Source organism: Gasterosteus aculeatus, chromosome X, assembly GCF_964276395.1.
Source record: "Gasterosteus aculeatus chromosome X, fGasAcu3.hap1.1, whole genome shotgun sequence".
Classification (NCBI taxonomy): domain Eukaryota; kingdom Metazoa; phylum Chordata; class Actinopteri; order Perciformes; family Gasterosteidae; genus Gasterosteus; species Gasterosteus aculeatus.
Window position 1 is genome coordinate 11,188,250 of NC_135698.1, and position 18,579 is coordinate 11,206,828.

General features: G+C 44.6%; 1 protein-coding gene across 3 annotated transcripts in view; it reads right to left on the reverse strand.

Annotated features, from left to right (window-relative positions):
* LOC120809446 (furin) overlaps positions 1-18,579 on the reverse strand; it is a 53,488-nt gene that overhangs the window by 16,001 nt on the left and 18,908 nt on the right. For all 3 annotated transcript variants that reach the window (XM_078082744.1, XM_040163261.2, XM_078082745.1), the window contains 4 exons: positions 11,797-11,895; positions 6,676-6,771; positions 5,266-5,394; positions 5,089-5,165 (listed from right to left, as the gene is read on the reverse strand). In XM_078082744.1, the coding sequence (XP_077938870.1) occupies positions 5,089-5,165; positions 5,266-5,394; positions 6,676-6,771; positions 11,797-11,895 (401 nt within the window). The remainder of the gene's footprint in view (positions 1-5,088; positions 5,166-5,265; positions 5,395-6,675; positions 6,772-11,796; positions 11,896-18,579) is intronic.

The window sequence follows — 18,579 nt, forward strand, 5'->3', positions numbered from 1 at the left end:
GGAGCTGCGGACACAGATGTGGTCCCAGTCAAGGAGTTGGAACAGGATGGGCAGACGTCTACGGAGGGGCTTTACGCATCCAAATGGAGCTGTGTTTTGTGTGCGAAGGAGTTATTGGCCTGGAATAAATGCAGCTAAACCAGCCAGACAGCTTAATACATCCAGGGAGGCTCGGACGTTGCAGAGCAGACAAAGGGTTTGAGGTGAAGCCACAATTCCATTTGTCAAGTGTCCATAAAATGAAACTTCCGAGACGCTTTGCTGCATGCCTCCATTCTATATCCATTAAAAAGCGATTGGAAAAAAAGTGTCATAGGCAGCGACCCTCGGGGTCACGCGCGCGCGTTGTCTAAAGAGCTCATTCGAGGGACGTGTGAAAACAACAAAAGCTTAACGACAATGCAGCCTCATCCGGGAGAAAGAAGCGAAGTTGGTAAATATCAGAGTGAGAGTCAGAGGACGGCAAAAGACGATGCATTCTTTGTCTCGAAGACGAGCCGTGGAGAAAAGACCCAACAAAGCATCGATGAAAGCCCGCTGGACTAGAGACACTATTCACAAAACCAATGTGACCTCCCTTATCTTATCGGATGGAGCAAAGGGACCGAGTGAAGTAATGCTTTTATCTTTCCTCCTTAGGATTAGGTGCCAAGTCATTGCTCCACCACTTACTGGGGAATGCACACGTTTTCCTGCACGCCGTGCGACGTGACCACAGGCCGCACGCTGTCAATATTCTCAACGGTCAGCGGTCTATTAATGTGCAGTAAGCCTCAATGTTGGTCTAATCCTAATGTCAGCCGTAAGCGTTTACGCATTCAAGCAAGTAATTACATCATTAGTTGTGGTAACAATAAATTAAAACATTGCTTATTTTTTTAAGACTAAAAGTAATTATTTTTAAAATTGCTATAACGGGATAATTTCACCGTGCATTCCATTTAAACGGGAGTTTTTGTGATTTAATTATATTCCTGTTAATAACAGTGTCAACTTTTTTTTTTTTAACTTTGAGATGTGAGCAGGCTTTGAAAGATTGGTCTTCAGCGTTGCAGGGAAGAGGATCGGTGTCTTTAAAGTTCCATATTTTGATGTCTGGGGTTCGTTTGCATCACGGACATTAGATCGTTAGCATTTCTCAATACTTAAAGTGACGAGTGCAAAGCAACGTCCCCGAAAGGCAGAGAAAAACTTTTGATCGTCCTCATGCAAATGTAGCCACATAAACGGTCATAACCAATCCATCTGACTGGCACATTTTTATGTGGGAAGAAACTCATGTGGACAGGGAGAGAATAAAATCTAACTCAAAGAAGAAGGGGGTCGGGAACTGAAATGGATCTGTTCCTGCGAGGCCAATGAATGAGTGCGTGGAGCACCGTGGTGCTCTGGAGAGGCAATAAACTATTCTGGGTGGAATGACCAACACGAAGGATATGCAAAGCAACTGCGATTACGGAAAAACAACTAGATACAGTCTGTCAAGCAATAAAGCGTTTTGAGGTTATTGCAAATAACTTAAAAGTATTGTCAAAGGAAGGTGGATAATGAGCAGGACATCGTCGACTACGTCTAAGCTGGAATATCTTTACGCCGCTTCAACACCCCGTTCAACAGTATCCTGTCCAAACGTTTCAAGACAGCAGCTTCAATCACGCTTTTATAGACAAAAATACATCACGTCAAATAAAGGACTAGCGGGAGAGAAGGCAGGAAGCCGGACAAATTGGATTTAAGAGTGAGGTACCCGCCGACTTCCCCTTCAAAAACCACCTGGCTGTCTGTAAAACAAAAAGGCAGAATAAACAAGACGACGGCTGGCAGCTTTGCAAACAATAATTGATAAACTGAGTGTAAACAGTGGAAAGCATTTATTTACAGTGTGCAGAGGTAAATGGAGAAAATATCATTCTCTTGTTTTCCAATTCCAATATCCGTTCACGCGCAAACAGCGTGAATGGAAAAAGGAGAAATGAAGACTCATAAAGTTATTTGCTCGCACTCTCGACTCACTGAATTCAGAGGTCATTTGTTCATCTATGCACTATTTGAAAGATGCCTTCTACTCCTTAAACCACCAAGGACAAACTATAACTCTACTGTCAAATAACATAATGCATCTACGCATGCAGTGTGTGCGAGTTATGCGTTTCCATTTGCGTTCATATACTTAGACCGGGAACATCTCAGGCTTTAGACGCCACGTGTCTGCCAGCGTTTGGCCATAAACAGTATTTGACCCTTCTGCCATTTTCAGGTTGTTGCGGCTTGAATTCCAAGTGGATTGAGGGTTATTTTCTGTAAAGGTAAGTAAACAAAATACTGCACATTTAAAATGTTGTTTTTACAGTGAAGCACATAGACATTTAACCTCTGGACCCTGACGCTGTCACAGTTATGCTCGGTTAAGTAAGAGATAAGATCTTTATTCAAAGCCGAATCAAGATTTCCCTCATGAAGGTTTTAAGGATTAGCTTTAAGGAGTAATTACTTTTTAAAATAATTTGTATATTTTGTTAATGACACTGCAGAGAAGTGTACCGCTGTAGAAATAGGTCATCTCTGCCTATATATTATCTTACTGCATAAACATATTAACTAATATTAGTGATTATTGCATCCAACTTTCAAACTGCCAAAATACATACAAATAATTTGATGCCTTAAAATGCGTTGCAAAAAGTCACTAGCCACTTTACCTCTGAATGATTGCAAGGTTTTAAGCCGACAGGGGATAGCTGCCCGATGATTAATGTTATAAGTAATCAAGAATTTAATGAGATGAGATAATGCAAAACATGTGTCTGTTCTGCAGCGGCGGCTGCTGGAGGTGCATTTACCATTTTTTCTTTGCAGTGTGTTAAAGCAAAGCTTTGTTTCGGAGAAACAAAGCTTTGTTTCACAAAAGGACAAAGCAATTTGATAGAGAAAAGCATGAAAAAACCTCTGTTGGTCTTTCACAATGCAATCAACTTGATTAACCATAATGTGTCTTCCTTCTTATTCCCAGCCTTGAGCTTCAGTCACTTTAGTATCAGGGAGTTGATGGGGTTGGTCTGAAGGGCAGACGAGGCATGCCAATCATTTTCCAATAAAACCCGTCACTGCACAATCGTACGGTGCATCTCAATAACGGCCCCCTGTGAAAAGTTCTCAACAGAAGCGAATAGCTTTCCGAGGGGAAGTTAGATGCATCGAGACAGTAAAACCACCTGAGAGCAAAGAAAATCAATCCACACACCAAAGCACCCACTCAAATAAAAGAAAAATATAGTATAGTGCCGTTTCAGATGCTGAGTTAATCATGTGATGGTAGCAGTTATACGTTATCCTTCACGTGAGCTTAATCAGTTTTATCCAGTAAGAAGCCCAGAGGTGTCGGGCTGACTTAAAGGAGTGGAGGTTTATCATGTATCCACAAGTAAAAAAATGTATGACTGTATTATTTAGATTAGTAACAAGATTGTACAATTGGATTTACATATATATGTACACACATACATATATACATATTTAAAAGAATGGTGTTGTTCTGCTGGCCCCTCCATACACCAACATCATACCGGGGTAACAGACGCAAAGTGGGGGAAAGTAGAACAGAAAGAACAGAAAAACAACAAAACGATGAAGCACCTTCAACTTACACCGAACCCCCTTCAACACGATCTGCCAGAGCTGCCAACTCCAGACTACAGAGCAGCATCTTGCTGGATAAACCCAGATGTGAGAATTCAAAAATGAGCCCCGCTTGTCGCCAGTACAGACGAACGGGCCGTCACGGCAAAGGAAAACGCCTGCGACTCCCCTCTCTGCTTTGTGTTGTCGTATGAATATATTCATATAATCTCATTGTGAGGGGGTTGTGGGCATTACTCACTGTCGGGGCCTGTATTTCTCGATGATTTACGTAACTCAGTGGACGCAGCGCGTTTCCAGGTCACAGCAAGCGCCGCCGCTCTACGCCGCGTATCAGACACACCCTGGGTGTCCCCTCCCATGCCAATACATTGATCCAGTCCAAGGTAATTGCTCTGGCAATTCCACCCACATGGGTTCGCAGAGTCTGAGCTCACTGAACGTGAGTAGTAGTAGCGGCACCGGTAGTGCTTTGTTCTATCTGCAGGACAGAGCGGGATCCGCTTTACACTGACAGAGCGGGCGAGGGCTGCTCCGCATGGCCGCTCAAGCTGTCGGCAAGGACGAGAAATGCTAAATAAAGCAGCTGCGGCTCTTTCAAGATTAATAAATGCTGAGGATGAATAGCTCATGATGAGGAATGGGCACGAAAAAAGGATATATAGATTAGTGGGATAAACAAAGTTCAATTCAGAACATCGTCTGAGATGCAATTCTGCTATTATCTAATGAAAAGTCAGTTGCTGTTACAGCCCCCCCCCCCCCCCCCCCTCCCCCCACCCCCAACCGACTGCAGATGGATGCTGCGCTTTGAAACGCACAACAAAGGACAAAAACAAACAACCACAAAAAGACTTGGGTGGAACTCGTCCCAGATAAGAGAGCGATTTAAGAGAAATCCTGCTGTGCAGCTTCTCCTCTGCTGGAGGGGGGTGGGGGGGGGGATTGGACAATGGCAGAAGACCACAGTGTTTGAAGGAACAGGGGAGAAGGATTTGCCCCCGCTGGCGCTTTAGTGTTCCATCGATACATTTGGGGTGAAACGTTGAACCACCGAGGGCAAGTAACCCCAGTATTGTGTTAGACACTGAGGGGGGGGGGGTGCGAAGGCTGAATCTCTTGTGTACTGAAGCAAAGGAGGAGAAAATGGGGAAGTATCTTTCAAGCCTTGTGCAGAATGACTGCACCGGCGCTTTCTAACTTTGTATAATTGGTTTCTAAATGTAAATGCTTGAGCCGAGAGCAGTGGACCAAAAGCCGCTGTCAACGAACGCTTATAGGCGGCTGGTGCCGAGTCGAAAACAACAACAAGGGTTGGACAAGGGTGGTTTGGTAAGAAAAGATTAAATCCCGGCGCAAATTACTTCTCAATTCAAGAATGCGCTCGTCATCGGCCTCACGATGGAACCAATCACGTTCGGCGCCGCCGGGTTTCTGCTTTCGCCAACTCACCGGTTTTCATTTCGCTGCGTGTATCTCGGTTGGGGGTCAGCATCTCCGTCATTAACATCATAGCTGGCCTCAGGGTCCTTAGACAGGAAGGAAAGCAGTAAAGAAATCCAATCCGTGGCAATACAACAACACTTTTCTCCTATGTTTAGTCTTTAATGCACTTCTTTTGGGACTTACATAATTGCCGATGAGGTCCGGGTGGTCTTTCTCAATGCCGTCGTCCAGGATGGTCACCACTACCCCTTTTCCCGTGTAGCCGAGGGCCCAGGCTGCTTTGGTATTCAGGTCTTGATGCGTTGGCGTGGACTGAAAAGAGACGCGAGGCTTTTGTTCAGCTGTCAGTCTGCGGTGAGTGACACACCGGGGAGAACAGAAAGGGTCTGTGCCTGTGAGAACACCTTAAATCATCCGCCAAAGGCCTTTGCCCCGCAGAAAAGACTTAGTCAAAATCAAATGTGCTCAATACAAACACAAGCACCACAACATAAAAAAAAGAAGGGAAAATCAGAGGTGATTCATCGACACTTCAAATCCAATTTTGATGCATTGCCCCCGACATGGGCTGCTGGAGTTCCTGGATGTAGGCTTGGAACTGGCAGAGATGCCGTTCAATACATATTTTAAGTACATATTTGCCTCAAACAAAAGCCCCAGAATTAGCCAAGATGAAAGCCCCGGAGTACAATAAATAAATGCCAAATAAAAAGTCAGCGTGAGAACGTATGGCTTAAACCAAAACTACTGTTTGGCTTTGGACTCACATCCGTGTTTAATACTAAATACATGAGAATTAAAGGTGTGAGTACTGAGACGATAAGAGGTCTCGTGCTGAATGGCAGAATTGGTTTCACAACTTCTATTCAGCAGTGATCTGTCTGGCGTAGTCACTGTCATTAATCCCTGACAGCGGCAGAGGTAAAAAGGGGAGATTATGGCTAATTTAAGGGTATCAGAGAAAAGGTGTGAATAACCAAACAGACAGAGCCAGAACCGTTTGCTATCAGCGGCTCACAGATCACACAGTTCACCATTCAATCTGTCCTTACGTTTCATTTTCCATTGAACCGGGCAACCTGGAATACATTATATTGTACTTTTGACTGTTTATACAGTGAAGCTATAACCCGTAAAGCCTCTATGTTTGCTTGAAAAGACAGAAATTCCATTCATGCTGACTGACCATAGGGAAATAAAGGACTTGCTGGGATAATGAATACGCCTCAAATAAGATTATTCTGCAGAGCTGAAACTATTGAGAGCCGTTCATACGTGAGTGAATAAGAAGGCCATCAAGGTTTAATTAGAAATAATCGCAGAGCAGAGACTGAAATATGAAAAAAATACTGCTATTAACACATCTGAATGCAGAGGGGGATGTTCTCCTTGGCTTCAAAATCCTAAAAGGGCTTTCTGAATGGAATACAGAAAAGGAAAAAACATTCTACGGACTGCACCAACTAATGTGTTTGCTGTATATGTATTACTGTATGTTACACACTGAGTGAGATATTTTAGAAATGTCATCGTCAACTCTGCTACAACGACAGACTAACTACGTGTAGACTATCAAGACAAGAGGCCGCTCACCAGGTACCACTGCTCGGGGAAATCTGGATCTGTTGGATCTTCATAGATGTCCCTCTTCTTCCTCTTCTTCACCACTTGCTGCTCTGCCCACTGGACCTGCGAGTCACGCACACAAATCAGTGACCATCCACAGTTCACACAGACATCTTCGCATCCTATTGTGAAATTACCAATTTTTTCTAATTTCCCAAAATATTGCATTGTCCCACAGACAGTAGACGTGGAGATGAATCCCAGCTGTGCTCCAAAAAGCAATATCTAGAAAGCGAGGCAGAGATGTGAGGCAGATCTAATTCATTTCATTCTGAGGGGAAGTGGCTCCCCACGCTGACTGACTGTGTCGGAAAGGGGGCCTTTGAAGTCACGGAGGCTGCAGGGACATGCACAGGACCGGCTGGGTGTCAGAATAAAGGCTCGTACCGAGAATGGCAAATGTCATATCACACTCACACACACACACACACACTGGTTATACGTACATTATTTAAAAAAAGAAGCTATCGCCGGCAGCCAAACAATGGGAAATAATTGAATGTTACCAGTTAAGAGATCTTGTTCCTGCCATGCTTGTATCTATAGATCTTGACAGGTACTTTGTTCTGTGAGGCAAGAAGGATGAAAGACACCCATAGACAAATTTGTCCACATTTGTCCAGGCAATCAAACATATACAGTATTTGGCACATTTGACGAGGTGTATTGATAACTGATCACTAAAATCATATAAATGCTGGGAGTTTGTAACACTTTTATGTAAGAATGATACATGAAGTCATTAAGGAACCACAAATAAACGTACCTGTGTTATTGCTTTTATAAACCATATTCTAAAGTAGAAGCCAATCAGATTTAGTAAATGAATTAATATAATATTTGAAAGCTAAAGTGAGCTGCTAGAACAGATACTTGTCCTCTGAAGCGCTTTCAGAAAATGCTGTTGGACATTATTACTGTCAGCGATGAGTTGTTGCTGAAGGTGACAAAGCTTAAACCGATTCTGCTTCTAGGTCAAGAGCCCTCAAGCAACTTGTGTCTAAACCAGGAATCGTCCTGCACATTTCCCAGAGGATTGTGAAAGTCCAACTTGTTATTCAGGTATTCAGGTCCTTTTCTATGTTTTTTTGTGTGGTTTTTTTTTTTTCATTCCCCCGACTTTCTCTCGGGCTGTCGGCGATGTTTCTAGAAGCGAGTGCTTGTCTCATGATTACGTGCTCTCACAGTCTGAAGCGCGCGGTGCCGACGTGCAGGTGCCGACGTTGGTCTAGCTTCAAGATTAAAACGTTGCCCCACGGGATGAAGCCATTCACCTTATTCAACGACGAATTAACATTAATCTCATTTCATTACATTTATTAATGTCCTGGACCGCACCCTGTGATCTGGGAGGCGGACAACACGGAGCCAAACGCGACCTCAGAGGGAAGCAATCATGAGGCAGGAATGAGGTCTGGAGGTGGTCCAGGTCCGTGATCCGCTTGAGCAAATAAACTATTTGTTCCGACTCTCGCACAGCGTCCTGAGGGCTTTCCCGTCTGATGACTAAGGAGAACGCACGCTGGTATTGTGTGTAATGCGCTTTGTATCTGTGAACCCGTTTCCACGGTTTATGGAGAAAGATGACATGTTAGAAGGAGGAGTCTGGTGTTGTTTGTTTTGTATTATCAACAAATCCCCCGAAAAGACCCAAATTAATAATGAGTTGATCCAACAGACAGTTTATTCAAAGCCTTACTTGTATATATGATTGCTTATATATGATCTTCATTAGTTCGACTAAAGAAAACCCATCAATGAGCAACACACTGCGACGGAATGAGGCACAAAAGTTCACTTTGAGTCCATTTTTATACTACTGGAACTTGATGTTTCGCGACCTGAGGATCAGGACCCCTGAAAAACTAAAGTGTGCTTGTTTAGACGTTTCTTTCAAATCATTCAATCAAGTGCCCACAACCCGTCGACATGTGAGAACTGTGACATGGGACAATGCCTCCAACCCTTGCTAGTGCCTTTAATCCGCTGCTGAAAATAGTCCCCAACAAATACATTATTCCTCCATGACCCTCCTGTGACTCATAGTGAGGCGTTTATGCCTTTTGGTAGCGGACGCGGCACCGAGCTCAGACAACAGACAATCTACGGATTGAGAGAGAAAAAAAAAAACCCACCAGCATTGTTGGTTTTGGTTCTTTGATGGGATTTGTTGACAGCAACACACACATATATTATTTCCACCCTTATCCTTTAACAGCACGGCCTCAAAACGCACAATGTCAAATTTACAAATAGGAGAGAGAGAGAGAGAGAGAGAGAGACACCGCACGCAGGGAGCTGCCTTACCCTGCCGTTTGTATAAAAGCAACAGCAGCCGTCCCAAAACAAATCAATTTTATCCTTCACAGAGAAGGTAAAGGGGAAAAGAGAGAAGAGGATAAAAAACAACCCAGGGAAGCATAATGGTGAAAGCTTACACAGCTGCCAATGTAATTTTGCCACTGCGTGATTATTCAAAGGCGATGGTGATAAGTGGCACGTTAGCACCACGGTGCCGTGGAAAAGAGACAAAGGAGGTAATGTGAGAGTCGGCAGCCGGATGAGAGAGGAAACACTAAAGCGAGCTCAAAGCTCATAGCGTTGACAAATCTAAATCCAACCATTACGCTTTTCCCCCGCGTTCTTAAATGTATTTGCTTTGAACCAAGTAAAGCAGAACCTTCTTTCTCCCTTTGTTCCAAGAATCGGATGGTCACACAGACACACACACACACACTATGTACACAACTATGAATAGACCAATTCTCCTAAAGATAAAAACTAACCCACTCACTGGTGCCGTAGTGTTTTTTGGCAGCGGCCGCGCTTGGCCTGCGGCTGGGTCTGTTTCTGGTTGTGTAGGTGTGCAGGTGACCTGTGGCGCCCTCAGTAGCATCGGGGGTTAAATCACACGTTAACGTGAACCGCTGACAGAGATGAACCAACCAGATGGAATCTCATTGGTCAAACACGTCTTTCTCTCCTCAGCTCTGCCGATGGGGCGGCGGGTATAAATTCAACACGCTTTGTGCCTCATCCAGAAACATTGTCATTGTCACTAAAATCTCTAACGGTACATTTTTTTGAAACCTTGACAACGACAAACGTCTTTGCCTCTGTCACTTCCAGCTCTCGTTTGTTGCCAACAACAAAACCATTTTTGTGCCGTAGCGGGCGCCTCTGAACCACTCGTTCAGCCCGACATCGCCGGCCTCCCTGAATGTCGCCGTATCTCACTAACGCCGTCTTGGGGGCTTCAGCGGCGGTCTCCTCGGGCCGGCTTGGCTCGCTGTGTGGAGAAGCCGACAGACCTACTTGGTTAGCTACTTGGCAGACCCTGCGTCGCTACAGATGGCCCACGTCGGTTCTCACTTGGTAATGCCGCCCCCCCACCTCCCCCTTTTAGCACCATTCGGGTACCTCGTGAGACGCTTTTTAAACAGAGGCAATTTACACAACTGCCGACGGTGTTTGCAATGTAAACACGACAGCAGAGGAGTCAGGTGGCAGCGGCTCCAGAAGGGAGGGTGTTTGGGGTCCGGATTGTTCACCAACACGCACCCAGGAGTGTGTAGTCTCGCATCGCCCGTCCCCACGGGCCTGTGTCAGCGATAAAGGACCGGCTGCTTGTATTTCCTCAAAAGCAATCGCCACCGTCTCGGGCGGGGTCGAGGACGAGAAGCGGCTATATAATGAACCTTTCGGAATAAGATAAAGAGTGAAATACACAACCGATGGCAATCGCATGCACGCATTCTACACCCAGTGAGTCACACAACAAAGAGCTGCTGTATCTTCTGCTGTGCGGATCGATTTATTTATTCCAGCCACAGAGGATTCACACACACACACACACACACACACACAGAGTATCATTTTTGGTAGTGAGACCTTTGTGGCTTTCTGCCCACTCAGGTCCAAACAGACAAAAACATTTCCTCGCTGAGGTGTTGAAATGAAAAGGTTAACTTCTTCAGTTTCATGATCTCTTCTGCGTTGCTTACATCACATGACCCGAGTAATGAGAGCCTGTATTGTGAGTAAACTCTATTTTTCCTCAGCTTATCTCTTGTTGCCCTCACAACACAGCGATGCGGTTATCTATAATTCTCCCATCTAACAATCATTTGTATGTACGGGGGAATGAAAGATTGCATCTAGTGTTCCTCCGAGGCTTATTTTTCCTGTAGTCAGCCTGCTCAGGTGGATTTGTTTTTATCCGAATTCAGCTGGATTTGTGTGAGTTTAGTTGTAATAACAAGACCGTCTTAGACTAAATGAACCACCACAATTAATTAAAACCAGTGCGTGAACGTAATTATGTAAAGAACCCCGAGACTTGGCTCTTGCTGGAGGGCTAATTTACAACATAACATAATGCAAGCTTTCTTCCCTCCTCCACCCCCTCTACTGTCTGCCACTAATAAAATGGATTTAGAAAATGGATATATATATATATATATATATATATATATATATATTTTTTTTTTTACCTACAGGATAAATGACAATGGATACTGCCAGACATGTTTCCCAAGGAGAAAGACTGCTTATCTCTTAATCCCTGGTCTGTTGGCGTCTCCATGCTGACTCAACTACATCCGGGATGCATCTACTGAAGCGCAGATTTAATAGTGCGCCGGGTATAAAATTGGTGGTTGGTCTGCATGCAAATTCAAGATGTCCAAATGGAAACAACATTCAGGGACAGGAAATGTTCTTGTTACTTTGCAATGATGAATGCCAATTTTCTCCTGTAGTCAACATCTAAATGCAAATAATAAATCTACTGGAGTGGAGTCAATTTCAAGACAAAACACAGAGACTCTCTCAGCTGTTGTGTTGTGTGCCGTGTTTATTCTGCATATTAAACAGCTAGGTGGTACCTCAGATTGGGTCATGGGGACAGATGGAAGGACCGGCATGGACTGAACAGAACACAGAGTTTGACAAGCTGTCATTGACGCTGGCATCCTTTTCTCCTGTGATATATACACTCTATGTGTCCAATCCAATCTGTCTTTTGTCCTTTTGTTACCAATATAAGAGTGTGGAAATGAGGTGTGCGAGAACTGACAGCAGCTTTACCTTGGGTTCTTTTTCCAGTCGGTTGTGCGTCCCCCTGTGGCCGGACAAAGCCCTCTTCTCCACGGCATGATGCCTGAAGTGATAATAATCACCGAAAACCTGCACAGACATAAAGGGAGAGGCAATGAGTTCAGCTACTGATAACGCTCAATGCCGCCCCCAAAGCACTCATGAGCACGAGAGCAAATGTGCAGACCGTGGTCATTTCAAAAAGGGCTGAAAAGACACATTTATTTGAGAAACCGAGTGTGGCATTCTCTTCTCACACGTGAAGCTAAAGGAGCATCTATTACTGCAGAAGAAAAAAAAACTGTATTCTTTGATTGGCACCCAGAACATATTGCACGAGCCTTGGCCACGGGAGAGTCGCGAGCGCCAGGTTTTCTGGAGACTGAATAAAATGTGAGACACACACACACACACACACACACACAGATATACGCAAAGGTATAAAAGAACAACATCCATTACACAACCGCAGAAGGACACGATCTCTCAAAAGTGATTAGAGGCATCCATTAGACCGAGCATCAATCAACCCAGAGCTCGACTGGAGCCTTCAACGTGCGGCTGTCTTTGTCCCTTTGCAGAGCTCGCTCATGAAAGAACAGATAAGGACAAGCGGTTGGAGGACAGCTGTCAAAAAAAAAACGGCCTAACACCTCTGGGGGGAGGAGGGGGAAGGGGGGGGGGGGGGGGGGCTTTCTTTTTGGCAGCTCTGCTCTCACGTGACGCACGGAGCAGTCTGCGCCCCCCCTCCAGTCATCGCGGCCAAGGGCAGCCGACCCAAGACCCAAGACTGAGAGTAAATGATACAGACAGCCAGAAGTAAGTAAGTGAGTGTGCCGCAGAAGCCCTAAAATAACAAAAACAGAAGAAGTCGCAGGAAGAAGACGGGAAGGAGCAGCCCTGATGCTCTTTACACAGGTATGCGCGAGGGAGAAGCCTCCATTTGAAGTGGAAGCGTTGCAATCTGTACAGTAGTGCCGCTGGGGACTGGCTCACCTTCACAAGCCCAGTGGAGCGGAGGAGGAGATGGGGGACGGGGGGGGGAGGAGGGTATCAAGAGACGCAGGCTCTGACGGGCCGACCAGGCAGGATGGATGTGCGTGAGGTGGGAGAAGAGCAGACGCAGCAGGATGGAAGGCTCCCCTGGGGCCCGCGGGCCGATCCTGCAAGCCGAACCAGACTGGTTGTCTGAAGTCTGGCAGCACGGATACGAAGCCGCCCGGCTGGCGCCTCACAATTTGAGTTGATTTGTGAAATATCTGTAATTAAGACTCGTTTTTTTTTTTTTTTAAATCCCTTGCTCATTTCCACACAAACGGAGTGATCGTCAATTTATTCGGCGAAAAATGATCCATTTCGGAGGTTCAGGTCGCACACAACTTGTGCGTGTGGGGAAAAATGAATCATTCTGCGTTTGAAGTGAGAGCTCTGCGGAACAGCAATCCTTAAATCCTTCAAAATGGGGCGAGAGCAGGAAAACAAATCTCAACACAAAAAAAAAATACATTTCTTTACTTGATGACTTACACAACGCCCTTCACACATCGAGCCAACGTAAGGCGAAATAGGCCACATACATTAATATGGCTCTAGGCGATACAGGTAACATTGCACAGAAAGTAGAACTTAAATCACCACATAAAATGACAGAACACTTGGAGTTGAAAAAGAAAGTCACTGAACTTACTGAAACCCCGTCTCCAATAAAACATCACAGGAAATAGCTTTGAGATGGAGATTTAGATGTGATGACGGCTGTAACCAAATAAATGAGTGGGACCAATTTTCACATTGATTGCAGGGGGGCAGGAGGCTGGTTTGCGTCGCACTGCCGTGGTTTTTTCCAGAGGCGAGACAAACCTATTTCCTAGAGTGCTGATGTGCTCATTTAGACCTACAGTCTTTGGGTCTTGGGAAATTAAGATGGGAGATAGAAGTGTTGGTGTAGCTGCACATGTGTGGAGTCATGCATCCCTAAAGACGCAACCCGAAATAATCACAATATGTGTGTGTGTGTGTGTGTGTGTGTGTGTGTGCGTGCTGGTGATAATAATTGAGTGCGCTGTGGGCCATTAGTCACCCTGCCGCTACGCTGTGAGTCGGCTATAGAGGAATACTGACCTTTACACTCATGTCTCAAATCTTTGGGGGTCTCGCCGCCATCTCCATCTTGCCTTTACCTTCCAGTAGCCCTGAGGTATGAAATTAAAAAAGCTGCATGCTGTATATAACTGAAAATAACCCAACGTTAAAAACGCTAATCTATTAAATTTAATTATTTGGATGAAGTCCAATGAACATGGCCAACACTAAATAATCCTTTTACGATAGAAAATCAAATTAACTCTAAATTTAATTTAAGAATATTGTGTTATTCCACTTGTATAATGTATAATAATATGCAGAACATCTTGCAGGGGTGGCTAACATATGTAAAGATGTTACCTTTACAGTATAAAATGTAGCGGAGGACAGAATGGAGAATAAAAACAGCTCCGGTTACTGAAAATCCTTCTTCTATAAGAGCAGAGAATGTCCTCCTATTTAGTCTTTTTCTCATTTTCACTAAACCCAAAGGAATAAGTCAGGGAAGTTTATGTTCTCAGATAATACCATCATTTTGTAGTTAAACTCCAATGAAAGAAGCCCTTGTTCTGTGTTTGAAGATATCATTTATGACGGATAATTAATTCATTTTCTTCCTCTGTTCACACTTCACATTTAACCATATTAATGCCTTTCATCTTAGATTTGAAATCCACTGAGAATCAGTTGAGTGCTTTTTCCATATTAAAACCCCTGGATTGATGAAACTATCCATTAAATATAACAATACCAGCATTAATTATGAACACACTCTGTTATATAAAGTATTAAGTATAACCTTTTTGCGAAACATGCCACTATAGATTTATTCCTCTTAGGTCAATTAACTCAGACATCATTTCAAGGTCGTGATTTGAGACACTTTGAACTGAGCAGACTTTTCACGCGCGTCTCCCCGTTGGCTGAGTTTGAATCGAACTGAGATTCAGATGATCACTTATTAAAAGCTTTCAGTCAGTCCGTGAGCTGGTGAGGCGTCAGAGGAATCAACCAGGTGTACTTGTTATTCTCCACCAGTTCTTCAGCCGACTCAATGTTTCAAATTTTTTTTTCCTTTCTCTTTAATAATCCTTTACCTTGCCTATTTTCTCCACCTGCTATTCACCATTGGGAAATGAAAGAAAAGAAGAAAAATAAGCCTCTACATGTTACGCTGCAAAAGGTCACTCCAACGGGGGGAATTCAAGCCATCTGCCGACGTTATCAAGTCAGACTCGGTTGTTCAGACTTCAAGGTGACTGAAAGTAACGTCATGGTGTTTTTCCTCTGCATCCCGTATTCTGCCGCGTCCTCGTCCTGCTCTGGACTCTCGGGCGGTGCGCGGGCTGCCTTGGGCTCGTGCCACCTCCTGCCACAGCTGTCAAGTCAATATTGGCCACAGGGGATTGGCTTCAGATCAGCGGTGCCGAAAACAGGAAGGGAGCGAGCTGTCACTGGGCCGTGGCCTAATGTTGTTTCACATTGCGGCGTGTGTACGCGCACAAGTGTCGCGGCAACCCCCTCCGATGTCACAAACCCGTGTGACAAGTTTGTTCTCGTCAAAGCAGCGAGGATAAAATGATGCAGCGCTCTCGTCGAAAAGCGCGCCTGAAATTTGTTTTGTGCCAAACACGCTGCTGTTGTCTTGAGTGATGTGGGATGACAAAAAGAGAAAATCTAATTCATCTTATCGACACACGCTGGAATTCTGCAGGGAGACTTAAAAGAACTCAGAGATGTGGCGGCGTAGAGGCAGCAGAGAGTACGAGTGTGGATTCCCACCGACTGATGCAATCATGTAGACGTGTATCTTAATGTCAGTATGTGTGTGTGTGTGTGTATGTGTGTGTGTGTGTGTGTGGATGGAAGCTGAAAATAAATATTCCTTCCCTTATGCTTCCCCAGTGCACAGATGTGCAGAACGTCCTCAATGGAACTAGCGGCAATCGGATGCATCTTTTAGGGGGAAAAACAAAACAAAACACTACCATCAATGGTTGGTTAGAGACACAGAAATAATGGTTATTCCCTATAAACAGTGAGCCCCTTGATTGACAGGCCGCAAAATGCAGCATGACTTTGCTAACCTTGATGGACGATGCTACTGTGAGCAAATCGATGTGCGAGGTATCCACGGCGACGCACACGATGCCGCTTTCGCTCATGTGAAAACGGCGTGCGCGGTGCCAAGAGACAGAAGTGTCAGCGGCGCATTGATCGCCGCACGCGCAGCCAAGCCGGTGTCCTGTTCCTCTTACATGTAGCCTTTCCTTTTTACTTTGCCTATTCACACAACTCACGTCGCTTCCGGATTGCATACACAGCCGGCTCGTTGGTGCGTTGTGATATTTTCGCTGTTGGCTTAATAAAACAGTCGTGTACTTATCGTCTACGCCGAGCTTCCACCGTCCGGACTAATTACAGCCGACGTTCTGCTTAGTTGGGGAAAGTCATTATTCTACTTGGAAATAGAGGCTAATTGAGTGTTTTCAAGTGAAGGGTAATTATTTGTTTGCATCGGAGCTGCGGCTCTGCTTGTTTCCCGCCTCGTCCACATTACCCAGCTCAGGGGACTTTGCATCTTGGGAAAAGCTCGGCCACAGAGGAGTTTGGGCTAATTATGTGGCTGAATAGCAGAGATTTAACAAAATGTCCCTTCCAGCGGTAAAGCAATAAGACACAGGCAGCAAGAAAGGTGTGAAAACTGACTCGGGCCACCTACGACTTATTGAAGCAGCTATTGGAGAAGCACAAAGATCTTAAACAAGGTAAAAAACATTTTTTAAAAAGGGGTGTTATTCCTATTCAGGAGAGTAGAACACATGGATGGGATATGACAGAAAAGAGAGAAATGAAAGCGAGAAGGGAGAACAAAATGCATCACAGGACAAAATTCAGATGGGCGAAAAAACTCCACGTCAGAAACAGCTACAAAAGGCGAAGCACTAAGAGAGGCCCCACTGACGCCTGACATTTGGCTAATATCACCGTGGAACTCATTTCAGACCGTGCTGTTAAACTTAAGGACTGCTGCCTTGCAATTCCAATCAGTGGTGGTAACACCTTCTGTGATTCCAGAACCCGAATAAAACGTGCTGAATCTCCAACACGTCCCTTAAGACTTAATGCAACCAGTTTAGAGCTGGATAAGACCGGAAAATGAAAATGTCTTGAGTGTGTGTGAAGCGTATGCATTCGCGTCAGACATTTACATTTTTTTTTGCTGAGAAAGTGGCTGATTCCTGATGTACTCCATCTTTGGGTTGTGATTTTTAGATAAGGGATAGAGTGGAGAGAGAGAGAGGGCTCACACACACACACACACACACACACACACACACACACACACACACACACACACACGCAATATAAAACTACATCATCACTCAGCCAAACCTCGCTTTAAAGTTCCACTGATACGAGCAGCGAGCATATCCAACTCAGGCCGGTGTTAAAAGTCATTTACATGTGTGCGCACACGCACACACACAAACACACACACACACACACACACACACACACACACACGCGCGTGCACACCTACACACCATACAGGCAGAGCTTTGAGAAAGAGAGACGCAGTAAAGACGGGTAAAGACGACATTGCATGGGTGTGTGAGAGATACTCTTTTAAATATTTCAGATCCGCATGCCTTTTTAATTTGAGATTTATCCCACTGGGCTGATTCCTCAGTCTGAAATCCCTGACTTGGGTGGTGAAAAATGTACTCGCCAAATTAGTAAACATCCAACTCTAACTATGCTTCACCGAAGCGTTTGAATATTCATGGAGACCGGGGGGAGATGGAGCCAATGGTTTTCGCAGTGTCGCGGAGTGTCTTTTATTAGTAGCATCAGTATTTATGCTGGTCAGGTGACCCGATATAGATCACAGTTGTAATGGTTACTTGGGCGTCTATGGAGATAAGAGATGAACGACGATGATTTGTAAACAGGATCTTTGCTGAAACACGGGCCGCAGGGGGCCTCTTGCACTTGCCATGAGGAATAACAGCAAAAAACGACTTGATGATGAATGAAGGCAACGTTTACATTAAGGCCGAGCATCGAGATCAGACTGTGTTAATTTTAAAGGGTGTCTGGGGGAGAGGTATATAGAGTAGCGTCATTTCTCTTTAAATCCCAGGGAGAAAAGGGGCCACTACAGTGAGTGCATCTGACAAAGGGCTCAGGCAACCAAGCATAACATTATGTAAATGCGGAGGAAGACAAAAAAGATAGTGTGATTTGAAAAAAAGAAAGAAAAAAAAAAAACTTATCGCGAAAGGAAATCTTATGAAATATTGAGTATTTTACACTGTTTAGTATTCACAGGTTCTGCTCAAGTGTAACTTGAGCACTGCTAGCCTTTAGTTCATGCCTGGATGCTGCATGTCGACCTGATTGCAATTGTGATGCGATTTTGGATAACCACAATATGCACTTGACTCTTCAAAGCAAAAAAAAAAATCTCTCTCTCTCTCTGTCCCTCCTGCTCTCTCTCCCCATCCTCTTCTCCTCCACATAGTTACATTAATAGCGCCTTTGTGTTCCTACATGACTTTGTTTCAACCCGTTGTCTGCAGTTGGAAAAGGGCACGCTTTAAATTAGGAATTAAAATCCTGCTACTTGTTAGTACAGTACCTACAGTATGCTTAAAATCAATGTGAAGTGCACTCAAACGGCTC